We start from the raw sequence: 12,769 nt of genomic DNA, 5'->3' as shown, positions 1-12,769 counted from the left end.
ATCAATAGCAACACACGGACTATGATGAAACTTCCAGTAACAGTAACCCCGCCCTCTCTTCCACCCCACCACCCCCCGAACGCATGACGTAACGGGATCCTGTTTACGAAATGACGTCAAACGCACAGAAACTTCCAGAACGTCTTACGTAAGACGTAACAATTTTTGCAAGTCACTGTGAGGGCCTGTGCACGTTCCTTTCCCCGCTATGACTCTCCGGTTTGCCCAAACCTGCGGCGGTATTCACAATTGACCGGGTGCGCCGCGGTCTGTTTATTCGGGAGATAAAACGGGGTAAAAGTGAGCCGAAAGCGTATCTGCCAGCCGATTGGCGGAGAGGGGAGTCTGTCAGTGACGTCACCCTGGCATGTTAGCGCTGGGGCGCGTGATTTGCCGCCGAACTGTCAGGGACTGTTAAGTGGTGTGGTTTCGTTCTCTCTTCCTATTGGTCGCGCCTTGTGTTGCTCTGCACTGATTGGCTGCCTGCGGTGTAGCTCCGCCCCTGGCTTGTGTACCTGTAGTGAAGCCAGCTCCTGATTGGTGGAATGCCGGGCCCTATGTTTTGCCGGGTGATGCGGAAGTGATAGTCGGGCAGCGGGTGCACGGGCGGTCGATACACGAGGACGGAGAGCAGCGCAGGCGGCGGACACACTTTTCAGCGTGGGTGTGAGCGAGCCAGGTACACGAGGGCCAGTCCTCCTGTCCAGCGTCTGTATACCGGGTGTGGTGGGCTATAGGTGCTATATACCATGAGGAGACGGGACGGGTGGGCGGGGGAAATGTCGCAGGTTATAGAAGCACGAGCTGCTCTGTGCGTTAGGTAAATGTATATGGGAACTGTCTATTGTTCTCTGTTATTATGGGCAGGATATTGCTTTGTCGGTAAGACCACCCCCTCCCCCTGTGATCCCTACTTATACCGTGCAGAGACATTGCTACCATATGTGGAGGTGATATTCTCACCTTTGTGCTGTACGATTTAGGGTTCCTGCTCCTTTAAGTGGCCTGATCCCACACCCCTCAAAACCATATGCTGTGATGCCAAACTACAACTCCCATCATGTCCTGACAGCTAAATCCACCGCATGATGGGGGTTGTAGTATTGTAACGGCTGGGTGTCAGTGCGTGATGGGAGTTGTAGTATTGTAACGGCTGGAGAGCCAAAGGGTGTCAGTGCATGATGGGGGTTGTAGTATTGTAACGGCTGGGTGTCAGTGCGTGATGGGGGTTGTAGTATTGTAACGGCTGGGTGTCAGCGCGTGATGGGGGTTGTAGTATTGTAACGGCTGGGTGTCAGTGCATGATGGGGGTTGTAGTATTGTAACGGCTGGATGTCAGTGCATGATGGGGGTTGTAGTATTGTAACTGCTGGGTGTCAGTGCGTGATGGGGGTTGTAGTATTGTAACTGCTGGGTGTCAGTGCGTGATGGGGGTTGTAGTATTGTAACTGCTGGGTGTCAGTGCGTGATGGGGGTTGTAGTATTGTAACTGCTGGGTGTCAGTGGGTGATGGGGCTTGTAGTATTGTAACTGCTGGGTGTCAGTGCGTGATGGGGGTTGTAGTATTGTAACGGCTGGATGTCAGCGCGTGATGGGAGTTGTAGTATTGTAACGGCTGGATGTCAGCGCATGATGGGGGTTGTATTGTAACGGCTGGATGTCAGTGCATGATGGGGGTTGTAGTATTGTAACGGCTGGGTGTCAGTGCGTGATGGGGGTTGTAGTATTGTAACGGCTGGGTGTCAGTGCGTGATGGGGGTTGTAGTATTGTAACGGCTGGGTGTCAGTGCGTGATGGGGGTTGTAGTATTGTAACGGCTGGGTGTCAGTGTGTGATGGGGGTTGTAGTATTGTAACTGCTGGGTGTCAGTGCGTGATGGGGGTTGTAGTATTGTAACTGCTGGGTGTCAGTGCGTGATGGGGGTTGTAGTATTGTAACTGCTGGGTGTCAGTGGGTGATGGGGGTTGTAGTATTGTAACTGCTGGGTGTCAGTGTGTGATGGGGGTTGTAGTATTGTAACTGCTGGGTGTCAGCGCGTGATGGGGGTTGTAGTATTGTAACGGCTGGATGTCAGCGCGTGATGGGAGTTGTAGTATTGTAACGGCTGGGTGTCAGTGCGTGATGGGGGTTGTAGTATTGTAACTGCTGGATGTCAGCGCATGATGGGGGTTGTATTGTAACGGCTGGATGTCAGTGCATGATGGGGGTTGTAGTATTGTAACGGCTGGGTGTCAGTGCGTGATGGGGGTTGTAGTATTGTAACGGCTGGGTGTCAGTGCGTGATGGGGGTTGTAGTATTGTAACGGCTGGGTGTCAGTGCGTGATGGGGGTTGTAGTATTGTAACGGCTGGGTGTCAGTGTGTGATGGGGGTTGTGGTATTGCCACACTGGGAGATCTGCAAAGATGGGAGTTGTAGTATTATAATGGCTGGAGAGCCAAAGGGTGTCAATGCATGATGTGAGTTTTAGCATTGTGTAGGCTGGAGATCTGTATTGATGGGAGTTGTAGTTGTGTAACATATGGGTGTCAGTGTATGATGGCAGTTGTAGTTTTTGAAAATCTCAAGATCTACTTCAGGGATGGGGAACCTACTGCCCCCTAGCTGCAGCTGTGGCAAAACTACAATACCAATCATGCCATCAATACCATCAGGCATGATAGGTATTGTAGTTTTGCCACAACTGGAGCACGGTAGGTTCCCCATCCCTGATCTAGGGTACAGTATAAAGCTGTGATCCCTATTCTGGCCTGTACAACGTCCATCTTTCCCATACTGCCTTTAGCTTCCACTGAATGATGAGTTGTACTTTTGCAACCACAGGCTGTGTGTCACTGTATGCAGGTGCTGTGTAAATAATAGGAGTTATATATAATGATTAGTATTATAACCAGTCTTCATTTATTGTGAACTACAACCCCCACCATGCTCGGGCAGTAGCAGGGTGCTGGGGTACCTGTAGGTGGCAGTAGTTTAGCGTCTGTCCTGTGGGATTAGCCCTGGGTCTCGGGCGTCCGCTCTTGTTTATTCTGTATTATGGTTACTGAGGGAGTGATGAATGTAGGTCAGCGACTACCCAGGAGAAGGTTGCTTATGAAAACAGTCTGGGTTTACCTAACACCGGTATGATGCAATGCCTCTGTAATTCTCACACTTCCTCAAGCTTACTTTTTTTTTTTTTTGCTTTCCAGGAGAAACTTAGATATATCCCTGTTTAGGGGGAAACAGGAGAGTGTCGGGGGTCCCTTCTTCCCTGGGGCTCCCAGAAATGCTGTCTTTGAAGAAGTATCTGACGGAGGGTCTTATCCAGTTCACCATTTTGTTGAGCCTGATGGGTGTGCGTGTGGACTTGGACTCCTATCTGCCCTCTCACCTGCCCCCTCTGCATGAGATTATCCTGGGGCCTACCTCAGCCTATACTCAGACACAGTTCCACAGCCTCCGCGGCGGCACCACGGATGGCTACGGCGTGCACCCCAAGAGTGTGGACTTGGACCAGTTTTTTACCACCCGCAGACTGTTGAGCCGTATGCGCGCCCTGGACAGGTTACAGGTGCCCACCACTGAACTCGATACCTGGCTAGTACACAGGGAGGCGGACAGCTCTGTGTCCAGCGCCCAGACTGGCTCCAGCCTATCCCCAGAAGGTCCTCAGGAGCTTCCATCATCTGACAACAGGGAGACGGAACAGGGGCGGGGCACCGACGAGCTGGGAGCCACCGCGCCATCTGAAATTTCTGAGCTAAACAAGGAGGTAAGAGACCCGAATACTGACAATGTCCAGAAGCTGAGATCTTTGGTGCTGTCAGATCCAGTTTATAAGGGCCCATTCACACTATGGGATCAGCACTGAAATTCTGTGAGCCACTACCGAATCCTGCCTTCTATCAGAATTGACATGTCGATTGTTTGAGCAGAGAGGTGTGGAGAGCGGAGGTGTGCCAGCCCTCCCATTCAAACTGATAGAAGGCAGGATTCCGTAGTGTCAATGGGCCCTTACAGGTAGTTCTTTTTAGAGAATGACTGCTCCAGTTATTTTCTATGGACATCAGACTCATCTCACCTGTTAAGGAGTTAGAAAAACATGGCGTCTTTCTTCCAGAAACAGCGCCACTCTTGTCCCCAGTTTGGGTTTGCAGCTCAGGTCCACTGAAGTGAATGGAGCTGAATTGAAATACCAGACACAACCTGAGGACAGGGGTGGCGCTGTTTTGGATCCTGGATAATCTTTTAGGTGACAGGAGCTTGGGGGGGGAGTGGGAAAGAGAGCACATTCAGGATGTCTGTCTATCTATGTATGTAATCAGCCAAGGGAGACTGGCACAGGATCATGGCATGGGTGTACCCCATACAGTGTGATCACATGCCCGGACTTGTGTACGGATTTGTTTATACAGGGTTTGATGGGAAGGGTGGGGGCTGTTGTTCTTCTGCTCTTTGACATGTGACATTGGAGTAGTCTGCAATGCAGACAGCAATAGGGTCACCTTACGTTGCTGCAGTGCCAAGAGCATCTGATCTGATGTGGGCTAGGCAAATGTTTTTAGGAGTGCGGCTCTGGTGCCCGTACAGTATGTGCATAGATCATGTTACATGGACCAGCAATATGTTTGTTTGTGAGGTTTTACGCATTTATACCACCAGGAGTCTCACTATGCCACACTGTGATCCTGGAGGTTTGGACAGGGATTAGAGTGGCATTTGATCTGGGGAGCACATGTGTGGCATTAGCTGCCATGTTGCACGGTGTCTACCTCACATGATTCGTATGGTTTATACTTGTACAGTCAGTATGATATGGTGTTTTTGGTGCAAATAGCAAAACGTAATAAGTTCTAGAGGGTAACCGTAGGGGTGGTGATAGGGTAGTAAACACTGGTACTACTACTTCTAGGCACTGGTGTGACTTTACTTTGCAGCTTAGGTGCCATCTTGCTATTTCTAGCCAAGATGCAGAATTTCCAGTACTCTCTAGTGCCAATCCAGAAGCGGGTTATTAGGGTTCCTTTAAAGAAGAAGTCCGGCAAGGGGGAAATTGATTACAAGTACTAACTTACCTCTCCCTGTGCCTGCGGTGAGCGGCAGGACCGGCCTCAGGACCCCTGCCGGGCTGTTGGATCTCCATTGTTGACACGTCACCACATCTCAGGGGAAATGCCTTCTGGTGGGGGTCCCGAGGCTGGTCCCGCCACTCACCACGAGCACGGCAAGAGGTAATTCTTAATTGTAATCAATTTCCCGCTGCCAGATTTTATAAATCCCAGGACTTCTCCTTTTAAAGTGACACTGTCATTTAAATTTTTTTGCAGAAATCAATAGTACAGGCGATTTTAAGAAACTTTTGTAATTGAGTTTATTAGCCGAAAAATGAATTGAAAAATGAAAAAGCAGTTTGACGCTCCCCCCCCCCCCCCCCCCCCCCCCCCCCCGTCTTCATGGTTGTCTATGGAGAGCGGAGGGGTGGAGGAAGATGAGGCCCCAAAACAGGATAACAAAGAGTTAATTTACAGCTACATCACCGGACTATCTCCTCTGAAGTCAGCACTGACCTGTCTGACCTCTGAATACCGGCTTTCACACAGCTCCCACTGTGTAATCCACTGCTCTCTGTTGGCGATTAATCTCCCTCCTTCCTCCTCCCTTCTCTATAGGTTACACAGGGTGTCAACTGATGTATAAGAGTCGAGATTTCCTGATAATGAGCAGTGAATGAGAAAGAGGAAAGAGAGGGGGGCCTGGGGAAAGTCTTTTTAAATGCAGATAATGGCATATTTGCCTAATAAACCCAATTACAAAGTTTCTTAATCGCCTGGACTATTGATTTGTGCAAAAAAAAAACCAAAAAAACACGAAACGACAGTGACACTTTAAACCTTCTGGGTTAGAGTTTAGTTTTTAATATGTCAAAAGTTTTTACAGGTTTGGTTCTGAGTGTTCAGTACCCGTCATGCCGCCCACTGCTGGATGCAATGGGGGGCATATACTGCTGTTGTATCCCTGGACTGGCAGCTTTCTGATCAGCTCCTCTTTAGATGTTTACATGCCGTGGTTCATTCCATACACAAGTGTCGCTACGTTTTTTACCTTATGTGATCTGTAGATGATATTTTGTGTGAATGAGCAGGGCGTATAGCTTGGCCGTCTGCTCTCGGAAAAGAGACTGTGATGGGACCAGCAGCTGTTATCCGTGTCACACGGTTAGTGTGAGCGGAGGTGACAGGTGTCTGGTCCACACTTGCACAATACAGAGGCTCCCTGAGTTCTTTGAAACCAGGGACAGTCTTATAACCTGTTTACATGTCTGAAGGTAGTACACAGCTCTTACATGTCACATGGGGTGGGCAGTCATATGACGGGAATACGGGCAGCACAGGATGGCATTACACATGGGAATGTGATCTATTTCTGTACTCTCTATTGTTTTTGCACATTGTGTAGGTTGGTGCTCAGCCATGTGTAGCTGACACGGGGGTCATGTTGGAGGGCTGTGAATGTGTCCTTGAGCGGACACCGCAATGACATGAAGCATTCAGGACACTGCTGGCCAAATATATATCTCCCTTGATCACAGCATTCAGGCTTTTTAAGAAATATTTAAAGTGTCACTGTTGTTTTTTTTTTTTTTTTGCAGAAATCGATAGTACAGGCGATTTTAAGAAACTTTGTAATTGGGTTTATTAGGCAAATATGCCATTATCTGCATTCATAAAGACTTTCCCCAGGTCCCCCTCTCCTCCCTCCTCTCTCTCTCTCCTTCACTGCTCATTATCAGAAAATCTTAACTTTTTTTTTTTTTTATATCAGTGGAGCCCTGTCTGTTGTATGGAGAGGGGAGGGGGGAGATTAGTCCTCAGCAGAGAACAAAGGATTACATAGTGGCAGCTGTGTCAAAGGCGGTATTCAGAGGTCAGAGAGGTCAGTGCTGACTGTCAGAGGAGATAGCTGGTGATGTAGCTGTAAATTAACTGTTTGTTGTCCTGTTTTGGTGCCTCATCTCCTTCCCCCCCCCTCCCCTCTCTATAGAAAATCAAGAAGACGGGGGGAGAACTTCAAACTGCTTTTTCATGATAAAAATGCATTTTTCAGCTAATAAAGCCAATTACAAAGTTTCTAAAAAATTAAACGACAGTGACGCTTTCAGTTGGTTTAGCCTGGGTCAGGCCATATAGTGAAAGTATATAGGAGCGAGTCCTAGCTATTGGATTACAGAGCTTACAGCTTGCTGTAAACAGTGTCTCTGTCTCGGCCTGTCCTTGGTGCTCGATATGCTGCAAACATTTAATTTCTTTTTTCCTTTTTCAGGAAATTGATCCAATAGATATCTTATGGCTTCAGGACATTGACCTTGGAGCAGGCCGTGAAGACTTTGAGAGCAGAGGACGACACAAGGACAATGAAGATGTTTGGGAATCTTTCCGCGATGACCCAGGAAGTGAATCTTTGCAGCCCAGGGGGCAAGTGGATGGCGAGACTGGGGAAAATGTACCACAGGAGGTGAGTGGTGGCTAGATGGTCCATATTGGCCATGGTAATTATTCATCTACCTAGGAAGAATCAAGCATCTGATTCACCATACTCCTCCGCCTACAGCACTTGAATGTGTCTCCTTTTATTCAGTTGCCAAGAACATAATGGAGGCCATAAAAACCATTCCCAATATTGTTTTGTAACCGTATTGATGGCTTCTGTTATTCTACAGGGTCAGACCGCTATGTCTTTGGCAGAGTGCCTGAGTCTTCTGGATGACACTTTCCAGTTTGCCGACTCCTCCGAGGTAATTCGGTGCCCACTGATTTCTTCTATTTTGTTCCTTTTAACCACTTGAGCAATGCAGTCTGACTTCTGCTCTGTGCAGTTTCCAGCTCCGGACTCCCAGAGTATCTTGGATTCAGATCCAAGCCCAGCGGCTTTAGATCAGACAGAAGGACTGTTGTCTCCCTTTCTACCAGACATGGAGTCACCTCTCGATCTGGAGGAGCAATGGCAGGACCTGATGTCAATCATGGATATGCAGGTATATGTTTTTCCCGCCAAACCAAATATAGTATTGATAAACATTATCATATTTTTGTGGACTACAAGGTACCAATATTTTAATCAGAACCTGAGTTTAGATTAGAACAAGAGAAGTTCACCGGCAAAAAAAGACAAATTTGTTCAGCTCTCCTACAAAACCATTCACACTAGGCAGGAATATGTTGCCATGGCTGAAACTGCAAGCACACAAAAACACAACGTGCAACAGCCCCCCACTAATGACAAGATACAGACCCAATACCAATATGAAAATTGCTAAAAGCAGCCCCTCAATTGCTATAAAAATAATGAGGTTATTGGTTACCATTTGGAAATGGTGTAAACCATCCAACCACGATAAGGTGGCCTGATGCTAGGAGAGGTTCACTATCTAAATGAGATGCTGCAACCAAAAAGTGAGTCTAATGGTGTGTTTATACAGGGATGTATCGGACAGATTTTTGAAGCCAAAGCCAGGAACTGACTATAAACAGAACAGGTCATAAATGAAAAACTGAGATTTCTTTTCAAATACATTCCTGGCTTTGGCTTCAAAAATCTGCCAAATCTCTGTATAAACACACCATAAGGGTTGATTATTGGGCGAATGAGTGTTCATAGGATGGTCATTCCCCACAGTAGGTTCGTGTAAAAGGGCCAGCGATCATTCATCAGCTAATTGCTTTTATTCTGCGGTTAATAAAATTATTCTTGGTCACACATCGCTCAGCAGGAACAGGGGATATGCGGGCGATGAGGAGTGTTAAAGGGGTACTCCAGCGCTGATATAAAAAAAAAAATGATTTACAGGAATGATCAAGTGACTGTTCATGTGGTCCAGGTGCCTCATTAATCGAGCCGTCCAAAGGCTCTGTACACTAGTGCCAATCACAGTTTAGGCACATGGCACCATATTACTCTGGCGATCAGATGCAACAAACTGGATCTTTTTGTATTTGATGTCCCATCCTTTCCTGTAGAGTAAAATGCCTCGCTGCACCGGACCTATGGACCATTTGCTATAGTTGCCCTCTGGCATGGTTTTTCTGGATATAAAGGTTCTTTATCTGGTGCCCTTATATTGTACTATATCGTCGGACGTATGTTCTCAAAAAAATTTGAATTGGGTTATCCGGATACTAAAAGATTTCACAGCAGTGACTGCCTGCTCTGCCAATCTCTGACTGCAGTGGTGCCCCGCCTCTTTCACTGATTGGATGAGCAGGCAGCACTTTGCCTGAGCAGTAAGAAGCAGGAGCTACTGGGTGCAGGTAGATTATCTGGAAAACCCCTTTAAAACTTACATAGGAGTTCTAGTGTTCCACATCTTTGTACATTTAGTAGGGAGGTAGAAGCACTTTTTATGGCGTTAAAGGGCTTGTCTAGGCATACGTTCCCATCTGAGATGGACAGACACAGGTATACTTGCTGGCCATTAGGTGGTTGATGAAGCATCTGTCTTACCCAGCATCCAGTTGCATCTTATTACACTTGATGTCAGACTGGACAGGGTTGGATGCCTGGACAGCTTCTTTAAGTGTATGTTATATCCAAGTCTCCCTCATAGTCCTGAATTTGTGTTGTTTTTCTCCTTTAGCCAATGGATCTTAATGCTACAAGTGAGGATCCCTTATATCTGAGCCTAGATCCATCGCTGCAGCAAAATGGGAACCTGGATGCACCATCTGTTCAAGGTTGTGCTCAAAACCTGTCCCTCTTCACTCCTTCCATGGAGCCTTTCCCAGTCTCGGAGTCACCGCTGCCTCAGTTGTCTTCCCACAACTCCAGTGATATCAACTCCACTTTTGGATTTACCAATCTGACAGGCATTCTCTTCCCCTCGCAGCTAAACAGCACATCCAACGACACATCAAGCAGTGGTATACAGGACTCCCTTGGTGGTATCTTGGGAGATGCTTTATTTGATGAGATTAGCCTGATGGACCTGGCGCTCGAGGAGGGTTTTAGCCAAGTTCAAGCTTCTCAACTCCAGGAAGAGTTGGATTCAGATTCTGGTTTGTCTCTCGATTCACATCGCAGTCCAGCATCTCCTAGTGGTTCTGAGAGCTCATCATCTTCATGCTCATCCTCCTCCTCTTCATTCTCTGAAGAAGGAGCGGTGGGATATAGCTCTGACTCTGAAATGGTGGAACCAGAGGATTTCGAGGAAGCCAGTGGTTACCAACCAGAATACAACAAATTCTGCAGAATGAGCTCCCAGGACCCCGGCCGATTTAGTCGCTTGCCTTTCCTTGAACACGTCGGGCACAACCATACCTACAACATGGTCCCTGAAGAACCAGAGGAGCCACAGCTGCCTATAGGAGGGAGGGGAAGCCGAAGACAAGCGGCATTCATTGACAGACAGGCGGGACGAGATGAGCAAAGAGCTAGGGCCATGAAGATCCCTTTCAGTAATGACAAAATTATTAATCTGCCTGTGGAGGAGTTCAATGAGCTTCTTACCAAATACCAGCTCACCGAGGCGCAGCTTTGTCTGGTACGTGATATCCGCAGACGAGGGAAGAACAAGATGGCAGCTCAGAACTGCCGCAAGAGGAAACTGGACACCATTCTCAATCTGGAGCAGGAGGTAAAACGCCTGAGCCGAGAACGTAGCTCTCAACTGCGCGAAAAGGGCGAAAACTTGAGATCACTCCAGAGAATGAAGCAAGAAGTAGAGAACCTGTATCAGGAGGTGTTTAGCCAGATGAGAGACCAGCAGGGTCGCCAATACTCGCCTCAGCAGTACGCCCTGCACTACACAAGCAATGGCAACGTGGTACTCATGCCACGAAACGCCGAGGGCCAACAAAACCGACGGCCAGAGAGAAAGGACCGGAGGAAGTGACGTAACTGTATTTGCTATCAGGAATATTACAGGACAGGGGGTGTGGGCTGTGCTTTCATTCAGGCCTCCGTATCAAACCTTTCACACAAGACTGACCCCAGTGAGTGATGAGGTAGATTTCTACACATACTGAGGGCCAGGGACTGTGTCCTGTCTGCGCCGGGGCCCCGTTTGTCCAGGAATGAGGAGGAGGCCAGCCGGGCCAGAGGGCAGAGGCATGCCCTGAAATCGTAAACCTAAGAAGCTGACAATGGCAGGGTGAAAGACCATTTTTTATTGTTTAATTCTTGATCTTGTACCATGTCTAAAACGTAGGCTATTGTGTGTGTTGGGAAGTGAAGAGAATGCATGAGGTTGAGCGGCATCAGGGAGCTGGCCTTAGCGGGCACACAGCGGAAAAATGATTTGGGATAAGTTGGCGATTTGTTAAAGGGAATGTGAGCCTTGAAAAACACTGCGCCTGTCTATGGCGAGCCATTTCTTGCTCTAGTTTTCTGGGGCTCAGGTATTCCCAGTAAGGTCCGATGGTTGGTTACAGGAGGTTAAGGTTAGTTTCTCTTGTTTTAATTCTAATTTATTAAGTTTAGAATTTCCCAAGTTACAGATTGTATTGCCCCTGACTGCCAGACAGGGCATGAGCCAATCACACCAGGTCTACTTACCAGTTCTATCACCATCATCCTGTGAAGTGGGCAGGATAGTGTGTGTACTATGGGTTCCAGTGGCGAGTAGCAGGAATTACCTGAGGGATCGTAGACGAATCCTTCACTCATTCTATTAAATCCATGTGATCCGTTAGGTTTAGAGTTTGCCGAGTGTGATAACTATGCACGTTCCATAATACATCATACTGGAACCAGTACAACTATGTATTGAAAGCTGTTTGTTTTTTTTTCCTTTTTTTTTTTTTTTTTTTTTTTTTTTTTTTTTTTTTTTATTTAAAATAAACTGATTTTGTGATAATCTAAATTTAGTGTTATTTCCTTTATCCAAGTGATATCAAAAGCTGTAAAAAGAAACAAAAAAACTTCTTATATATTCTAGGGACAGGTCTATAGTCTTCAGGCCCCAACTGACTGGGCAGAGGCATGCTTCTCTTCCCCACTCTGGGTCTATGTCAGCAAGATTCCCCATAGACTTGAGTTGGTAGTCCTAGTCATGTCAAATGTTCAATGAAAACTCAGTGTCCCTTTACTGTCAAGTCCGATTGATGAGAGACTGGACATCAAGGCTCCCATTAAAGGGGTTATCCAGGATTTTAAAAAAGCGCCACCCTTGTCCTCAGGTTATGTTGTGGTATTACAATTCGGAGCTGAATTCTCTTTAACCCCTTAAGGACAGAGCCTGAAATGGCCTTAAGGACAGAGACAAATTTAATGAATATGACCAGTATCACTTTATTCATTAATAACTTCGGGATGCTTTTACCTATCCGGCTGATTCTGAGATTGTTTTCTCGTGACATATTGTACTTTACATTTCTGGTAAAATGGAGTCGATACTCATAACGAATCTTTATGAAAAACACCAAAATAAAGTGAAAAATTGTGAAAAAATGCATTTTTCCAACTTTGAAACCTTCCTGCTTATACAGAAAATGGTTATGCCACATAAATTATATATTAAATAGCATTGGCAACATGTCTACTTTATGTTGGCGGCGTTTATTAAACTATATTTAATTTTTTTTAGACAATAGAAAGCTTAAAACATTAGCAGCAATTTTCCAAATTTTCTGTAAAATTTCAAAATCAGATATTTTTAGGGACCTGTTCAGGTTCAAAGTGTATTTGAGGGGCCTGTATGTTAGAAAGCCTCACAAAGCACCCAATTTCAGAAACTGCACCCCCCAAACTTTGCAAATGCACATCCAGAAAGTTTTTTAACCCTTTAGGGGAGTCAC

General features: G+C 46.7%; 1 protein-coding gene across 2 annotated transcripts; it reads left to right on the top strand.

Annotated features, from left to right (window-relative positions):
- The first annotated feature begins 59 nt into the window (after positions 1-59).
- NFE2L1 (NFE2 like bZIP transcription factor 1) lies at positions 60-11,779 on the top strand. 2 transcript variants are annotated; one of them, XM_069953247.1, is made up of 6 exons: positions 60-148; positions 3,191-3,753; positions 7,302-7,493; positions 7,699-7,773; positions 7,855-8,013; positions 9,613-11,779. In XM_069953247.1, exons 2-6 carry the CDS (start codon positions 3,268-3,270, stop codon positions 10,864-10,866), a joined length of 2,166 nt encoding a protein of 721 aa, XP_069809348.1. In that variant the 5' UTR covers positions 60-148; positions 3,191-3,267; the 3' UTR covers positions 10,867-11,779. The 2 variants fall into 2 exon arrangements, with proteins under 2 accessions (XP_069809348.1, XP_069809347.1); XM_069953246.1 differs by lacking the exon at positions 60-148 and adding an exon at positions 539-679.
- The last annotated feature ends 990 nt before the right edge of the window (positions 11,780-12,769 follow it).

Source organism: Dendropsophus ebraccatus, chromosome 14, assembly GCF_027789765.1.
Source record: "Dendropsophus ebraccatus isolate aDenEbr1 chromosome 14, aDenEbr1.pat, whole genome shotgun sequence".
Lineage (NCBI taxonomy): Eukaryota > Metazoa > Chordata > Amphibia > Anura > Hylidae > Dendropsophus > Dendropsophus ebraccatus.
This window is presented reverse-complemented; position numbering and strand designations above follow the sequence as displayed.

What these genes read in the sequence shown, in the direction of transcription:
- NFE2L1 (XM_069953247.1), top strand. Translation starts at nt 3,268, where the DNA reads ATGCTGTCTTTGAAGAAGTATCTGACGGAGGGTCTTATCCAGTTCACC. An exon ending in TTTCTGAGCTAAACAAGGAG is followed by an intron (nt 3,754 to 7,301) that starts GTAAGAGACCCG and finishes TTCCTTTTTCAG; the next exon opens with GAAATTGATCCAATAGATAT. An exon ending in TGTCAATCATGGATATGCAG is followed by an intron (nt 8,014 to 9,612) that starts GTATATGTTTTT and finishes TTTCTCCTTTAG; the next exon opens with CCAATGGATCTTAATGCTAC.